At 31.9% G+C, this 18,774-nt stretch overlaps 2 protein-coding genes across 2 annotated transcripts; both read left to right on the plus strand.

The window, feature by feature from the left end:
- The first annotated feature begins 1,860 nt into the window (after nt 1-1,860).
- On the plus strand, nt 1,861-4,001 carry LOC121213867 (protein HLB1). The gene is made up of 5 exons (XM_041087111.1): nt 1,861-2,295; nt 2,630-2,665; nt 2,950-3,069; nt 3,397-3,584; nt 3,712-4,001. Exons 2-5 carry the CDS (start codon nt 2,663-2,665, stop codon nt 3,734-3,736), a joined length of 336 nt encoding a protein of 111 aa, XP_040943045.1. The 5' UTR covers nt 1,861-2,295; nt 2,630-2,662; the 3' UTR covers nt 3,737-4,001.
- A 2,510-nt stretch (nt 4,002-6,511) lies between these two features.
- LOC107922579 (THO complex subunit 4D) lies at nt 6,512-12,306 on the plus strand. Its single transcript, XM_016852669.2, has 7 exons — nt 6,512-6,712; nt 6,786-6,947; nt 7,636-7,779; nt 7,871-7,939; nt 8,876-9,063; nt 10,790-10,840; nt 11,806-12,306. The coding sequence occupies exons 2-7, from the start codon at nt 6,795-6,797 to the stop codon at nt 11,954-11,956; spliced, it is 756 nt and encodes a 251-aa protein (XP_016708158.2). The 5' UTR covers nt 6,512-6,712; nt 6,786-6,794; the 3' UTR covers nt 11,957-12,306.
- Nucleotides 12,307-18,774: the final 6,468 nt, after the last annotated feature.

Genomic DNA, 18,774 nt, shown 5'->3' on the forward strand with positions numbered 1-18,774 from the left:
GCCCATAAATGTACGTATTACTCCGATTCGAATTATTATGAAATTTTGTTAATTAAATAGGATACTTGATGCTATTTGTTATTGATTGCTCTAGATTGTACGAAAATACGCCGTAACCCTAATTCGGCGACGAGTATGGGTTATAGGTGTTACATAAACATATCAATGTAATCCACATTCAAATCATGCTAAATATTGCAACATAATAATAAGTTTCATATTCAATCCTTCCAATTATTACATTTCCGTTTAATTAACATTTTCATTCAGAGAATTATAATAACTTTTCATCAAATACGTGGGGCTACCTTGCTTCCACAAGTTGTAGACCTGATTTATTTAAGCAAATTTTATTCATTGCTATTTAAATAAATCAGCTTAGCCACTCGATGCTACTTAAATAAGTGAACTATAAGAACACATGATATATCTCAGCCAATGATAAAGTATAATGTGATGCTGCTCACTCAAGCTGTCGAGAATCTGCAACACATGTTGGATCTCAACCATCGCTAAATAATGATCCGATGCTGCTCACTCAAGCTGTCGAGAATCCCCAACTTATGTTGGATCTTAGCCATAACAGTTCGTTATATAATAATACGATGTTGCTCACCCAAGCTATCGAGAATCCGCAATTTATGTTGAATCTCAGCCATCGAATAAATCTCTATATCATGATTCTCATTTTTCCTTTTTAGAACCCTAATGACTTCCATTCATATCTAAACCATCTATTAAATTCATACAGGTTTTTTTTACCAATATCGTATCATTTCAAACCCTGTAGTCGTATACACACATTTCTCATTTCAAATAACAATTCTTTATACATTTTAAACTTGCAACATCATCATATTCATGCTATCCAACCACATACCATTCCCACATTCATTCAATGTCATGAATCTTTTCATATTTATCAAGTATTTCATATTTTACGATTTCATTCATTTTATGCCAAAAGTTATAATTAATATATATACAAACACACAATTCAAGTATAATAAGAAAACACAGTAAGTTCCATACGAACTTGGAAAACGACAACCACAAAGTGTCAGGGACTAATCTAGAATTTTTTCTATTTCTCGATTAACTTCTGATTGATTTAGTTCCAAATCTATAATAATTCATTACAATTTATCAATTCCAACAGCCTTATAACATCTTAAGATATGCATATAACAACTTAACTTCATTTTATACAATTTTCCTAAATTTTTGCATTTTATACAATTTAGTAACTAAAACTAAAATAGCTATATCTTTCAAATTCAAGCTTCAGTTTACAATCTGATTTCAATTCCATCCTTGTACAACTCTCTAAATTCAATAATTATAAAAATTTCTTACCAATTTTGAAATATTTTGTTTTAGTCTCTATACACAAAATTAACAATTTTTACTTTATAATTAATCAGTTTTCACATGTAAGCATAAAATCTAACCAAATAATACCAGTTTCATCAAACATTCATCAATGGTAACACTTAGAAATTTTAATAGTTTCAAAAACTAACACCCGGTTAGTTAGACTAAGTTACAACGATCTCAAAAATATAAAATTTACGAGAAACGAACCTCAATTAAGCTTCCATGCAAGACATCTATTTGTCCGAACCTTGAAGCTTCTTCAAGAATGGTGAATCAGTTGGAAAATGAAAAATGATTGAAGATGAAAACCTTTCTTTCTTTTGTTAATGTTTTGTTATTTATTTACCTTTTTAACCTTAAATAAATCATAAAATTTACTAATTTAATGGGCACTAACCGTCTATATTGAACCACTAAGATCTAATTGTTATATAAACCCCTTTTCATTTACCAATTAAGTATTTTAGCTAATAAAAATCAATAGCAATTAAGTTTTACAGTTTTTAAGATTTAGGGTCTGTTTGATTGGCGGAATTGATTTTCCAGAAAATCATTTCCGCCTTTTCCAGCGTTTGATTGGCAGAAAACATTTTCCATTTGGAAAATGAAATCCAAAGCACGGGAAATTGGCTTACATTTTAGGGAAAATGTCTTACCCTTTCAATTTCCGTAAGACATTTTCTGGAAACTCCTCTCTATCGCCTCATTCATTCCTTCCTTCATTTCCGGTAGAAAACACTGCTTCTGTTTATTGATTTTCCTCTAACCCCCCCAAGAAGTCCTTCATTCCTTCATTTCCTCGGTTCCCTCTTCAATTATCGCAGTTTTCTTTCATTTCCTCGGTTCCCTCTTCTCCGTATCCGTCAAGATTACCAATCCAAATGTGCTCAGTTTTCGACCACCATTTGTCATCAACAGGTTTTTTTTGTTAATTTTCACTGATTTGATTTCTAGATTAGGTCTGGTTCTATTTTTTCTTGATTTTTAGATCAGTTCATCTGTTTCTAAAAGAGAACTTGAAGACATGAGATCGGGTCTGGTTATATTTTGGACCACAGAGTTTTGGTTAGATTTAATATCACTTTTAGGCTATATAGGTGGCATAATTATTGGCAAATGAAAACTTTTGGCATAAATTTACAAGAAAGATAATGATATACCTCTTTTTCTCCTTAATTTAAAGTTTTAGGGTTATGCAATTTGACTTCTCAGTTTGTGGATATCTTCTTATTTGACGTTTTAAACTTTACAGGTTTATAGCAGTGCCTTGAAGCTTGTTCGTTCAATGGTCAGTATTGATCTTTGAACTTTATATTTGAGGTTGATTCTCTTTTAAATTGATTGAATATTCCGTAAGCATAGTTGAGTCTGTTGGCAATGAGAACAATATCTTGCTTTGTTTCCTGGTTAATTAGCATTTTCCTGGATTTTTTAAGATTATTATTGGAGTAATATATTTTAGTGTAATCCATGCATTTCACATTTCTTTCTGTCAGCGCATCAGTGCTGTTTTAAACTGCCAATTATCGGTTCACTATATTTTCTATTATTTTCTGACAATATTTTTGACAGCTACCTTTACCCCATCTCAAAGAGGGAAATATGACTACACCACCAGTAGGAAACGCAATTGCTCCACATCGTGATTGGAAGAGAACAGAGTTCTTTTTGAATCATGAAGCACTTCAACGGGTAAAAAGCTGATTGGTTTTTCGTTGTCTATTGCAAATAAATATCAAGTTCAATTTTCTCTTTTTTCCTGGAACAAGGGATTCATTTCTTCAAGTAAATTTTGATATTTAATGTCTGAACTTAAATAGAATGAATCATAGAGTATGAGCAAAAATATATTTGTTGTAGATCACTATCATAATAAATTCCAGGATGTTATGCATGCAAGGCAAAATCAATGTAAACTACTATGCAGAGCTGGTTCAGTATACTACTGGTTTATGTTGGTTTATCCTCGTGACTTTCATTTTCTTCCTCTATGTTCTCTTCTGTTTTCCAATTGAGCAGGTCATCAAAGCCGAGCAGAAACAAGTTTCTCGAAGCCTCTCCGGCACAATTGCAGAAGTAACAAATGAAGAAAACTCAGCTATCAGAGTTGAGATTCCAGATATTGTGTCTGTATCATCATGTGCTGATCTGACTCTACCACCAGGTGCAGGCCTCTGCATTGATACTACCTATGGTCCAATTTTCTGGTAAGTATCATGCTTTTATTAAAGGAACGATATCTTTCACACTTTCAGAAAACTTGACAACTATGCTATTTAGCAATATACGAATAGCAATCCAACTTTAGTGAGTATTGTCTGTTCTTCCTTTCAGGTTTCTGACTTGTGGGAATCTCTAGACGGATGGCTTGATGCTATCCACTTAGTTTACACAATTTATGCAAGAGGTAAGACCGATGTTCTCGCCAGTATCATTACAAGCTAATTATTGTGTTGAGCTTACATTTTTTCCAAGTCCTTTATATCTGTCTTCGATTTTGGTCTTGTATATCATCAAATATTTTGGAATAATGTAAGGTTAAGCTAAATTTTATGTCAAATTATTCATTTGGCATTTAGATGATAATATATTTCTTCTGCTGCTTATAAGGCATTTCCATTCTATCTTCACTAAGACTTGGGAGTTTATTTTTCTTAAAAAGTAAATATATCTAGGCATCTACCATGTTGTAATTGCTGCGAGCTTTGTGTCCTCGAATCGGCATTCGAACTCTTTTAATCTTCTGCCTTGAACATTTTGTCCCGAAGTAGTGAGAATCCACAGCATCATCCTGGTTATTAGTCTAGAAGCAACAACTGCAAACGTCAGGTCAGCCTTCTTCGTATTCTTTTGTGCCAAATAAAAAAAAACATTCATGTCGGTTTTACAATCAATCAAAGTAGTAGTAAGCAACCAAAATATCAGCCATCAAGGGCCCCAAATGTATGCTTGCCCATACACACACAGAAAAAACTATGATTCACTATTGAAAAGTTGAAACATGATCAAATGAAAGCCTTACAGGGTTGTCGATGGCCAAAAAGCTGTTTCCGTATCTAATTGGCAAAAAAATGGTAGGATTGCAAATGATAATGAAATCATAAGAGACAACAGATAATTATCTCTACCTCTTCTTATATTTGAAGAGAAATATCTAATATGCATATCTCAATATGTATGACCATAAATCAGCTTCATTCATTGTAATTTTTTTTATCCTCCATTGTTTTTGCTTTTTTAGGGGGGGAGGGTTAATCTGCTGTGTTTCTGCTGTTGATGGAGTCTTTGCTATAAACTCATCATGGTTAATCAATTCGGATAATTGAAACAATTTCATCTATTGAAAGGTTTGGAAATTTACTTAATCAATCCAGAATTCGAGATGAATAAGAAATCTATATCCAAGCCTACTTGCTTCTCTAAAATAAATTACAATTATTTGTACATACTAACTAATATTTATCAAAAGTAACATATATTTTTGGCTAAAATAAATTATAATTATTCAATACTTGTTTTTTAACACAATTACAAATAATTTATTTGATATTAGTTTTTTTCAATTTATAACGATCAATATTGTAGCTTAATAATTGACTATTATTATAAATAAATCATTGCAATATATGTAAAAACAATTTAAAATATAAAAATTTATTAATATATATTAATATATGTAAAAACAACTTTTCCGAAAATTATTTTCAGGAAATCTGTCAAACAGCAGAAAATATTTTACACAGATTCAATCAAACACCAGAAAATATTTTCTAGTAAATCATTTTACAGAAAAGTAAAACATTTTCTAGAAATCATTTTACGGAAAACATTTTACTGGAAATCAAACAGACCCTAATTGTACCTTAATTAACTAACCAATAACTAAAATTTCTGGACCAAATTTTAAGTTACCTATATAACAACTCCGTAAGTATTTAATAATAATATTTATGGGTTCAGTTTACAGAAATGAGATCCCGATACCTCATTTTCTAAAACCACTTAAGTTTCGGGTCAAACCACTTGTACTTAGCTAGCTGCCCAATTAGCAAAACTTACCTAATCAAAATTTAATAAAACACTATAATCAAATCGTAAATATTAATAAATAATATTTACGGACTCACTCACAGGAATTGTGGCCTTGAAACCACTATTTTTGACACTATTGAAAAATGGGTTGTTACAACTCTCCCCTTTAGAAAATTTCGTCCTCGAAATTTCTACCCGAAATAGATTAGGGCACTGTACTAATCTTTCTCGAAGTCCCATATTGCCTTTAATATCCCAAATTGAACTTCCTTTTTCTGCCAAAACATAGAGTATTCTAGAAACACATATTATCAATCCAAAATTCAATATATTTCTTTTCATATTAGCTTTCTCAATATTTTTTCAAAGCCAATTCACCCCACTCTTGATAATTTCGGTTTGATCATTTGAGCTAACAAATAGTATCTTAGTAATTTTATAACTGAGTTAGTGTCTAGTTAATTTGTGACACAACTCAGTTCATCATTTTATATATTGTGTAAATTATATAAAAATATAAAAATATATATAGTTATAATAATATTAATCATCATTTAAAGTGTAATTTTATAACAGAGCTGATATTGAGTTGACTCGTGACATTCGATAATTCATTTTACATAGGCATAATGACTTAGTTGGTTTTCCAACTTTATAAAAAAAATTTATTTTAGCCATTCATTTGATTTTTCGCCTATTTTAGGCTTTAAACTTGCGCTATTTGTTAAATAAAAATGGAAAAGTTAACGTATGTTAACTTTGTTGATGTGGCATCCACGTGGATTGTCACATGTATGCCACATCAACAATTAATTAATTTTTTAAACTAATTTTAGAAAAAACTATATAAAAATAAAAAATAATTTAAAAATATTTTTAATATAATTTTTAAAATTTTTGAAAGATTAATTCATTATTAACGTGGCATGAACTGTTAGTAAAGCCAACTAATGGTAATTTTATCATTAATTTTAAAGTGATTTGATAAATAATACAAAATCAAAAATTAAAAAAGGTTAAAAATGGAATAAAATGTTAAAAAGATTTTTTTTAAAAGTTGGATTATGTGTTTTAATATTTATAAAGTATAGATTTGTTTTTCACCGCCTTTTGTGTGTGTGTTTTGTTTTTACCCAAATAGTATAGGAGTGATACATACCTAGAAAGAAAATATGAAACCCTTAAATCTGAATGAAAAGATCGAGGGTGATTTTTAAAGTTTCTCAAATATTAATTACCTTATTCCTTTCCCTACCTCCTGAGTCTGAGTCTGAGCCAAGTCATCTCATCTTCCTTAGCTCAGGTATTTTTCTCTTCCTCCTCTTCGATTGAGCAATAAATATCTATTTTACTTTGGTTTTCTGTTTTTGTTTTAGCTTTGTTTCATGCCTACCCCTCTGGATGATATGGTAAATCGAAATAATACCGAGAGAGGCAGACCCCGCCTTAGGCCGCCGCGCCCTGGAAGAATGACTCTCGCTACTCGTCGAGGCCCCCTCGCTGTTAATGCCCGCCCATCCCAACATTCTATTACTAAGGCAAGCTCAAACCTCTGCTTCGCGGACATGATTTAGGATCACATTTTTAATTTCTTTTTTATGCCTAGCCTCTTACGTTGATTTATATATTAGGGTTTCTTATTTGGGAACCTCGTTGATATTTCCCAAGGTTTTGGTGCTGCGATTGCTGTCAATGCTAAAATTTTTTTGCATTGTTGCTTCATTGAAGTTTTTTAATTTCTGATAAGTTGAACCCTTTAGCGTTTCTGGGTTCTGCCATTTTGTCACCTATGTCGCATGCTTGTAACTTAGTTAGCGTTTGATGCCTGGCTGCATAGATGGTATTTATGATCGGTTTTGTGGATGCCCTTGCTATTCATGGATTTTTCTTTCTGTGCAAGGTTTCAGTTTTTTTTCCTGTTCTGTTCTATTCACGGCCTCTTCCCCAGTAGCTTCTTTCTCATCCCTCAGAGCTGGCTTACTTGCCCGTAGTCATTGTATACAACTGATTTAAATGTATTGGAATTAATCCTCAACTCTTATCTCTGCTTAGTAGCTGAACCTACTGATATATTGCTAGATTGCTTTAACATTTTACTAAACTGGATTCCACTGCTACTACCTTTGTTTTAATGTTCCGTGGGAATTTAGCTGATCATCATTCATGTTGAAGACTGCGATCTTGCTCCTAAGTAATAAGCTGACACATCATGTTTGCTTTTATTAGTCTTCCCACAAAACCAGGAGCTTGCCATGGCAGCATGATTTGTTTGAAGACAGCCTTAGAGCTGCAGGGATATCAGGAGTAGAGGTTGGCACCAAGTTATATGTTTCCAACTTGGATCATGGAGTCACAAATGAAGATATCAGGGTAAAGTGGTACTTTTATCACAAACTTAAGGCTAAAGTACTTTGTGTTAGTATTTTTGGAGAAATACCCTGAAACTTGATCTACATCTCAGGAACTTTTCTCTGAGATTGGAGAGCTGAAAAGGTACTCGGTTCATTACGATAAAAATGGTCGGTCAAGTGTAAGTTTTGTCTTTATACTAATTGCTTCTGATAATTCTATTGCAGTGATTGTTTTAATGCATTTAAGTCCGACTTAACAGGATTTGGCTTGTTGCAGTATTGAAAGGACATAAAGTTTTCCTAAAGTAGTCGTAGAAATCTTTGAAAAACTTAAGGATATTTAAACTGTATGAATTGTGCACTTTAATGAATAAAGAATTGGTTTAGTATGATGCTTATAGTAACTACTTGTTGTAAAAACTTTGGAAATTCTATCGCATGAGTTGTGCAGATTATTTAGTGAAAATTGTGTTATTTTGTATTAGAAGAAAAGCTCATAGAAACTGCTTGTTGCTAAAATGATAACTCTTGGAAAAAAATTTTTCTCTATTTCATAATGCATTTAGATTTTCAGGCTATTTTCATGTTAACTGAGCTATGCCGCTATCTTTCTGTCCTAGATGTAGAAATTGGTGAAAAATCTTTGGGAATAATCACTCACAGGAGCCTGGCATGTTTTGCGAGAAGTTCATATTGTTGAATAATTAAAGGCTGCTAGCTTTTAATTTTTTTTATGCATGTAAGGGTTTTGTTGAAATATATAAAATTTCAGATCTGGATTACACCATTGAGAACTTTGAGTTGTTGATGCAATATTTTTGTTGGGATATCGCTCTTGTTTTCTCTCTTCTGGTTCATATTTGGTTGAGGTGGCTATACCACATCCTTCCTCTTGTGCTCCTAGTGCATGTTTGGATGTGTAAAGATGTGCTTAAATCTTGAGGTGGTTTGGTCCTTTGCATGTTTGATGAAATATTTAGACTGGTCCTGTGTCTTTGTATTCTAGTTTATGTTGTCCTAAATGTTTGCCCATTCATGTCTAATATTTTACATGGTTGTTCTTATTTCAGTATCAAATCATTGTTACATGGATGATGTTTGATTTTTGTTTTCAGGGTTCAGCTGAAGTTGTTTATCTTAGAAGAAGTGATGCATTTGCTGCTCTTAAGCGGTACAACAATGTATTGTTGGATGGAAAGCCCATGATAATTGAAATTGTTGGCGCCAATGCAGAAGTCCCTGTTTCAGCTCGCATTAATGTAACTGGAACAAAGGGAAGGAAGAAGAGGACTGTTGTTATGACGTATGTGATTCTATATTCGTTCTTTTTATTTTCTAGTTATGACTGTTACTTCTCACGTGATTCAATGTTCTTCCTTATTTTCTTTCTATATTCTATTTTACCAATAACTTTTTCAGTTCATGTTCTGAATTCATTTCCTGAATGCATACTCATTTCTAGTCAAACATTAGTCTGCTTTTTAAGCCATAATCATTGTTGAAATAAAGCCTGAACCCTCTTTTAGAATATATTAGAAGCTTTCATTTTCGTGCTTATCCTAATTGTTGGTTAAGTTTATGCATGGCGAAAAGGATCATTGAAATGGTCTTAGTTCCTGAATATTCAGATAATAAAAAGAAAGGAAAAAGTAATAATAATAATAACATTGAATGTGAATTCTGTTGAATTTCCCTTACTTGATCGAACAACCCAAAATTCAGTTATTTCAACTACATTAATGATCTTTCAAATTGGTCAAGACTCTCCAGTTTATGGCTACTTCTTTATGGTACCAGTTGCTTTATTGAATTTGCTTCATTTCTAATTGTTTGCTTTCTAGTTTTTAAACTCTTTTACATGGATTCATCACTTAGGGTACCATAGCAGTGTCAATGCAATATGCATTTAATACCATATTAGGCACATGGTTTTGGATTTTGACATGAACCTAAACTAACACCTAATGAAGTAAATGCAGGGGACTTCAGTGGCTGATTATTGGATGTGAAAAACTAGACCCAAAAAACCCCTATCCACAAATTAAGCAATATATATACCCAGCCACATCAAAACTGTGGGATGAAGCATACAAGGAATGATCGTAGGAATATGGAGACAGAGATAGAATAAATGGAAATGAATTTCTTTTGAAGAAGAAAGATTAAGAGATAAGAAGATTCTAGATACAAGGACCAACACGCATGGGCTTCTTCTATTTAGTTAGGTCTTGGATTCCATCCCCTACCACCCCCCCCCCCAAAAAAAAAAAAAAGAGAAGAGATTATAGTCTGTATAACATTGTTATTCTATCGTCATAAGGCCACTGAAGACAACAAAAATCTTGTGAGCTAAGTGTTGGTTTTGGGTCAAGCTAGGTCTTTTTACTTCCTTCTACTTGGTCCTTTAAACACTTCTATGGTTTTTCTTCAGTCTAAATCTGTGTGTCAACATTTTTTTTTATTTTCTAATTTTCTGCAGTAGTATTAAAGTCCCTAACAGTTTGTACATGGGTCCTTCTGTCTATACTATTTTAGACACTGCTGAATCTTGGAGTCTGTAATTTTCAAGGCGAGATAATAACACCACTATATTGGAGACCCAAGTTAATGTATTTTTTAAGCTTTTTTTTATATATGTTTAAGAAGATTGCATTTTGTTGATCCGTAATTTATTTCTTTTTACAGCATACTCAGTATCGACCCATGTTGTTTTATCATATTTATTTATTTGCAATCAACTGGAATGGTTGTTGAAAACTGCTTGGGTAATTTACATATGGGAAAATGAGTATTTTTTTTCCCATCTGATTCATGTTGTGTATTTCTGTGTATTTTTACTTTTTAGGTTTTTGCTATACATATGTTTTTTGTTTATAGAGCTTGGGCTGCAAATGTATTTCTACTTTAAATTTTAAAGTTACTGGTAGTTACATCGATTTATCTCCCGTCTCTTTGTCTATTCTATACTGATTAATTAACTTTTTTTATCTACCATTTTACAACAACTAAACTGACAAGTACTTGTGCAGGTCTGGAGCAGGTCAATCAAGAAGCTCTGCTGGAATTAATCGTGGTCCTAAGTAAGTTTCAGTCAACTTTGACACCTTTATGATGTAGATTTTCTTTCTTTAATATACTGTAATTGGCATTAAACTTAAATTAATCCAACGTGATAAATAAGTTGCCAATTCCTTCTTTCTTGTAAGATGTTTGTGCAAGCTTATATGTGAAAATTTTATTGTGAGTGCTTTGCTTTTATTAAAACCATGAGTAAAAAGTAGGGGAGGGAAAGTATGAGTTTTTCCCTCCCACATTTGGAAGAATTCGATTAAGAGGAAATAAAGGGGGCACATCCTGCTTGTTTTCCTCATCGCTATTTCGTTCCTACAAAATGAGGGAAATTTTCTTTCCTCTCTCTTTCCTTCCACAATTCATTTCTACTACACTCCTAGATAAATTAGCTTGTTATTTGAGCTTTTCTTTTGCAAGTTATTGAGACTTGCTCTTTTAGATGGCTCTCTTGGAATCTAGGGCTTGACCTAAATGATTCACCCAACTTTCTTAGGAGGTAAATTTTTGCAAGTTCGGGGTTCTATACTCGGCACTTGCAAATTCTCCTTCTGCAGTTCCTCAGATGCCTTGGCCTCTTTTGAACCAATAAATAAATAAATAACGTCCTTAGCCCTTATCTTAGCAGTCCTTTCTTTTGCCTCAAGCCTGTCATTTCATATGATCAACAAAATGATTGATCGATTTAACAGCCTTCAAAATTTTCAATGGGTGCGGCAGTATTGTCATGGTTTTTAGGTTGGTTTACCTTAACCATATACCTGCCGCAAAGAAGCTTGCAGTGGTGAAGGTTGTAGATGGAACAATTAACGATGTATCTTGTATGTTGTGTGTTCTTTATGAATTATAGGTTGTGGATACATATGAACTGATTGAAAGCTTATTTACTTCATCTTTTCGGAGTTGATTTCTTATCGATGATAAATGGTTGTATTTTGGTATTAGCTTTTAATTTACTAGCTGGTTCTCTTTGCAGCCGTCGTGGGGGTATGACTATGAGGAGTGGCCGTGGAGGTGGTCGTGGTAGAGGCCGTGGCCGTGGAAAAAGGAAGCCTATGGAAAAGTCAGCAGATGATCTTGACAAGGAGCTTGAGAACTATCATGCTGAGGCCATGAACGTTTCCTGAAGCTTAAAACCATATGAATTTACCTAACATTATTTTTTCTTAGCTATCTGTACAAAAATGGTGGTTTTAGTGCCGCATTGTACTTTGCCTGTCGATGGTTTGCTTTTTGGTTTAATGATTAGATTTCTTAAGTTTAGTTGGATGGGTTTGCTTTGTTATTTAGGTAGATTTCAAGGTTAGGTATAAATTAAAATGGAATTTAGAACTTGGCGTAATGTGATTTGCAATTTCAGTACCCCATGCCTGACCTCATGTACCCCTTCCTATTATGCTGCATTTTGGAAGTCTGTACCACAATATATTTATCCTTTTTTGGTTGAAATTAAGGTATTTATTGTTTCCGGTTGCAAGTGCTTTTGAAAAGCTTGTATTCTTATGAGTGGAGATGTCACGTAATTAATGAATGAGTTCATTTTTAATTTTTAGGACTTAATTATTAGTTAGTTTGGGCACAATGTAAGACTTAATTAAGTGATTTGATTTAATTTTTGCCTAATTAGAAAATCCGACATGCTGTGATAATAGATTGTCTACTGCTTTATCTCCTTGCCAAGATCTGCCTACAAGTTAATCATCACTGATTTAATGGAACACGTGATTGAAATTCTTTGTTAGTATTAAATTCTGCTAGAGAAATACCCTTACAATTTTGTTTTGTGCCAAAGAGGTCCTTCGTTCCGTGATTGAAATAGTTCAGAGTTAGGCAGTAAAAGTATTACGAATGCTTTATATTAGGATTCAAATTAATTTTATCTTATTATTTAAAAAATGAGCAAATTAGTCTATGTGCATTAGATTAAAAAGTAAACCGGTTTTTTTGTTAAAATTTCGTCCAAATTTATTGATAAAAATTAATGTTGCTAATAGAATAATTAGACAGTTATATGTGCGTGACATATGTACCTCATTTTAACATATAATGATCAAATTTTAATAGTAGAAATGGATGATTTTTTAATAGAATGACCAATTTACTCTTTGATCTAATATAGAGGTAGATGGACTAATTTGTCCATTTTTTGAGTAGAGAAAATAAAATGCAATCTGACTTCTAGTACAATAACCTTCACGATATTTTAATCAACTAAGGTTGTTTTTCAAACACCAACACTTGCATTGACCTTAATACAAATTGGTTTAGATTCAAAATGAGTAATTTTTATAACTTACATTAAAAAGCAATGTTTAATAAAAAATGATAAATTCAAAAAATTATTAAGTTAGGTTAATTTTAAAACTTTAAGTTGTTTTTTTTATTACAAAATATTTTTCTTTTGGTAACTACTAGACTCTAATGTCATGTGCATTTCATGTGATTTTATTAGTTTAATTTTTAAATTAGTTTTAAAACATTATATTTTAAATTACTATAATTAGTTCTTATTCAAAATTTTTAAATATAATTAAATTATATTTACTTATTTAACAATTCAAATATTATAATAAAAAATTTTAAATCATAATGAAAGTATTTTTAACATATTCAATACACTATATAGTTTTACTTCATATAATTAACACAATAACTAATTAACTTAATATATAAATTATTTTGATAATTCAAATATAGTGTCAATAAAAAATTCTAATCATTATTAAAGCATTTGTAAAACTATAAAAACATTGATATATTGTAAATTAAACTCTTCACAATTCAAATTTATTTTATTTCTTAACACTCAATAAATTGACAATAATAATTTGTTGATAATATACAATCAATATAGATATAATATAATAGTTTATATTATATTATAAAAATATTATTTTATAAAATTTTATATAATAAATATAAAGTCACTTATTATATAAATAATTATAACAAAAGTGATATAATCTTTTTCTTCTTACCTTTTGGTTAATGTAAACATAATAATTTAAATATAAAATAACTTAATATAAAATTTGACTTTTTTCCTTATTATTATGTAAATTTATTTAATAATTTTCTTTTAATAGAATAAAAATTGTTATATATATCTTATCAAATAAAATCTTTGAACCAATTATTTTAGTTAAATCTTATAAATAGTAAAAAATATTTAAAATTGCAAATTCAATAATACAATGAATAACAAAGACTATATTGATTGGTTCAAAAGTTTTTCTAAACTCATGCTTTTATATATACTAGCTTTCTTCCTTATGTGTCCATGACTGATATCTCGAAAAACATCATCAACTGAATGATCCTTTTTGACCCCAGAAGAAAGTTGAGATTGTTCAACATCTTTGTTTTGATCATCATCTAGGTTCACATCTACAACTACATGAGTTTTTGCATTAATGAGTTTTTACAACATTCTTAGTGCTTAGAGCAGTGGTCATTGAGTCTGTGACTTCGTGTTTTACTTTTTCATCTTCAGTATTCTTCTCAACTACACAATCATTAATCACACATTAAAGGACATTATTACCTTTTGAGTTCATTTATTGCATAATTTGAAGGCCTTGTTATTGCTTGAATATCCTAGGAAAATCCCTTCATCATTCTTTGAATCAAAATTGCCTTGATATTCTCATTCTTTCAAGGTGTAGCAAGTGCTCCTAATCACATGAAAATATTTGACGTTTGACTTCCTCTCTTTCCACATCTTGTAGGGTGTCATATGAGTCTTTAGTCTAATAAGAGCCCTATTTATTACATAGACTATAGTGTTCACAACTTCAGCCCAAAATCTATGAGCAACTCTGTTGTTGTTAAGCACCATTTGTACCATCTCCTTATGGTGTGGTTCTTGTGTTCCACAACTCCATTCTAACGTGGAGTCTTAACAATAGAAAATTCATGCTTTATTCCTTCTTCATTACAAAATCCAATGGATTCTTCATTCTTAAACTCACAACCATGGTCACTTCTTATTCTCACAATTGTACCTATGGTTTGTCCCTTTTCATTCATAAGTTTTTTGCACAATTTCATAAATTCTTCAAAATGCATCAAACTTTTCTCTAGAAAATCTCACCCATGTGGATCTTGAAAAATCATCTACACATACCAAAACTTATCACTTTCCTCCAATGTTTTCAGTTTGCATAAGGACTATGAGATCCATATGAAAAAGCTTAAAAGGAGCAATGGTTTGAATAAATGATAACTATTGATGTGACTCCTTATGTTGCTTCCCCTTCAAGTAGCCACTACAGACCATAGGAAAGGCTTAACCCAATTTAAGAATTCCTCTTACAACATCGTAATGAACTAGACATTAAAGGCTTTTGTAGTGAATGTAACCAAGTTTTTCATGCCACAAATCGAGTTCATGGATACTAGCCTTTTTGCAAATGGTGGTTTGAACAACCCTATAGTAGTTATCAAAGTTCCTTGTGTTGGATCAGGTGCCCTAAGTGTAGTATTTTCGTCTAAGTACAATTGTAATTTTTTGAATAGGTTGGTTAATAAAATTATTCATGAATTATATTAATACTTTGTATATTGTCCTCACATGGTTTCTCTACGCAAAGAAAAATGAAAACAAATGTTGCTCACTGGTTGTCTAATGTTTAACTAACACTAAGCAGTATTACATGGAGGAATCGTAATACAAAAGATAACTTATATCAGTAGATGAACCTAAACATGTCTTTAGTCTAACCAAAAATGAACAAAAAGATTGAAAGATTAACATGTTGTCTATCAAGTCCAATTGGGGATATGCTTTGTCTTGAGCATCGGAGTGAACGACTTCTAGAAGATAAAGACATTGATGTGACTGACTGGACTAACAGTACATCGAATTGGACTCAAACAGAATAGATCTTGAATCCGTTTATGGATTTATTCACTTGTGATGTTCATAGTGTGACATACCTAAATCCTGAATGGATAGTGGATTATGTATGCGTGACTCGTACACTTTGATGCAAGTAAAAGCTTGAGTTTGAATAGATAAGGAACCAAAAGTTGGTGCATTGGGTGTACGACTTCTATAACACGTAGTGTCATTCACAACAGTGGAATTCATAACCCAATACATCGGTAAATGATATCCTCTCATTGGCATTACATGGTTGATGAAAAGTAAACGTGGCCACGAGTCGTTTGTCTTTGTGATGGATGACTTGATCACTATTTGATAGTGATTTACTTTTCATGAAGGAAGATGAAATGGTCACCATGAAATAGAATAAGATCATATTAAGAGAACGAATATTATCCCAAAGAAATCAATGATATACTATAAAAGTAACACACTTATGACAAGGCCATTAGACGAGAACTGAATAGTTGATTTCGTAATAGTATATCGTTAAGGAGAGCTCAGTTATGATACTATAATGGAATGGTGTCGTGACTAAATGAGTTTATAATTAATAGGCGAAAAATTGAGACTTAATTATAAATCATTTGAGCCTGAATTGTATATGTCCAATAGATCCCTCCGCTAGTTCATTGAAACCAGAAATGAATTGTGTGTTTGAATCAAAATGAACGAAATGAATAGAAACAAAAAAATGGAAAACATTCTGAAATGATTATGATTTTCTCCGAAATGAGAAATAAAATCATTTGGAAATGAATGTGGGTCTCTCAAAAACTGGAAATGGAAATGAAAATGAAAATGAGAAATGATTCATTTGCAAATATATATATGGATTACTCAGAATTGATCGGAAGAATGAGTTTATGTTTTTGAGCAGTTTTAAAACCTGAAAATGAAAATAAACCAATCAGTCCTAGCGAACAAGTTGAGTTGTGAAATATTGAATATATTTTATTGGAAAATTTACCAAAGGTAAAATCGTCATAATTTTATCAAGGGTAAAATTGATATGAGAAAATTAATATTCATTTTGGAAAATTGAAGAATATGTATTGGGTTGGCTTAAATTATAAAGTGTTAGGTTAAAAGTCCAGAAAACAAATATAATTGGGCCCAATACAATGAGATGCCTGAACCCTCATGTAACACCCTTAACCCTTATTCGTTGCCAGAACAAGGTTACGGAGCATTACCGGACTTTTCATATCATTTAACATACATATCAGAAACTAATCGTAATAACTCATATTGTTCCTTATATGAGCCCTCAAGGCCCAAAATACATATTAGAAATAAATCGAGACTAAACCAAAAACTCAAAGAATTTTTCAAAAAATATAAAAAAAATTTTAATGGAGCAAGGGACACACGCCCGTGTGGCCAGGCTGTGTGGCTCAGACGGTCAAGAGACACGCCCGTGTCTCAAGCTGTGCGGGCATTCAAAATAGGGGCACACGGCTGTGTCCTAGCCCGTGTCCAAATTAGGGAGCTTATTGACTTAGGTCACATAGCCAAGACACACGCTCGTGTGCTAGGCCGTATGAGCCTACTGACTTGTAATATTAAGGTACATGGGTCACAAGGCCAAGCCACATGTCCGTGTGCTAGGCCGTGTGAAAAATCCTGGGTATTCTGATTTACAATTTAATATATGCAGGGGACATACGGCCAAACCACACACCCATGTGCTAGGCCGTGTGTCACACACGGCTGAGACACACGCTCGTGTCTCTGCCCGTGTGGATGTAAATAGGCCATTTCAAGGCCATATTTCTCACCCATTTAGATATCAACCTGAACAAAACATTTTAACACATCAATATACAATAACAAAGCAATCAAAACAAGTCAAACTCATGTTTTATACACAATATATCATCTCATATACTCTAAATACTCAAACTTACCTATTTAGTCCATTTAACAAATTTCACTAAGAGTTACTACTAATTAAATACCTATAAGCATACATTATTCACACCCACATCACAAATTTACTTCATCACCAAATCAAAATATATTTCTAAGTTGATTATGTAAACAAAATATCATTCATAACATCTATACAAGCCAACTTTAATATAATCTACATCAATCCCTATACATGCCATATAAACCATGTTTAACGCTTCAAAAAAAAAACTACCAGAATAAGTTGGATAGTGTAACTTGATGTGTTGATCCGATCTTTCGACCTCACGAAAATCTACAAAGACATTAAACAACACAGGTAAGCTTAATGAAGCTTAGTAAGTTCGATGGGTTACACATAAATCTTATCGAACCTACTATAACAAATCAATTAAATAATTTCATTCAATGTAAACTCCCTACCAATCATAACTTTAATCGATGAATACACTTATATCAGATCAATACCAATAACAAACAATATGTCTTTCAATTTCAATTTCATAAGTCACTTACCAAATCTTCCCAAATCGAAAAATGACTTACGGATAAGAGTACATCATTTTTAGACGCCCGAAGGCTGAACAGAAGCTCATGAGAGCTAAATAGAAACCCATAAGGGTTGAACGGAAGCTTGTAAGAGCTAAACAGAAACCCATAAGGGTTAAACAGAAGCTCAATAGAGCTGAACAGAAACTCATATGAGTTAAACAGAAGCTCGTGAGAGCTAAATGGAAAGTAAACACGAAATTTCACAACAAATGACGAACCTCAATTTACTTGGGTAATTTGCCGTCATTTCCTCCAATGTCGTCTTACGCCACACAACGATTGTACTCAAATATTGCGTTCCATTTAATCCGAATATTTAATTCAAAAGCATAACTCCAATAATAATTCATTTACAACAATAGAATAAATACAAAATACCATTCACCACATCAATGTCAATATTAAAGTTTAACCGTACGAACTTATCTGGATTGAATTGTAATATTTGCAGAAGTTTAGGGGCTATTCCACTAATTTTTCTTTTTCACGAGTATTTACGGAATCTTGATCTAAAATATAAAATTATTCATTCATTAGCACATATTTCAGTTCCAATTCATTTTACCATTAATACCCTTTAATTTTTCTAAT

This window comes from Gossypium hirsutum, chromosome D01, assembly GCF_007990345.1.
Source record: "Gossypium hirsutum isolate 1008001.06 chromosome D01, Gossypium_hirsutum_v2.1, whole genome shotgun sequence".
NCBI classification, from domain to species: Eukaryota; Viridiplantae; Streptophyta; class Magnoliopsida; order Malvales; family Malvaceae; genus Gossypium; species Gossypium hirsutum.

Excerpts from the sequence above, each read along its gene's own strand:
- LOC121213867 (XM_041087111.1), top strand. Across the intron at positions 3,070-3,396 it reads ATCATGAAGCACTTCAACGG|GTCATCAAAGCCGAGCAGAA; the intron begins GTAAAAAGCTGA and ends CCAATTGAGCAG. Across the intron at positions 3,585-3,711 it reads ACCTATGGTCCAATTTTCTG|GTTTCTGACTTGTGGGAATC; the intron begins GTAAGTATCATG and ends TCTTCCTTTCAG.
- LOC107922579 (XM_016852669.2), top strand. The coding sequence starts at position 6,795 with ATGCCTACCCCTCTGGATGATATGGTAAATCGAAATAATACCGAGAGA. Across the intron at positions 7,780-7,870 it reads TCACAAATGAAGATATCAGG|GAACTTTTCTCTGAGATTGG; the intron begins GTAAAGTGGTAC and ends TCTACATCTCAG. Across the intron at positions 7,940-8,875 it reads ATAAAAATGGTCGGTCAAGT|GGTTCAGCTGAAGTTGTTTA; the intron begins GTAAGTTTTGTC and ends TTTTGTTTTCAG.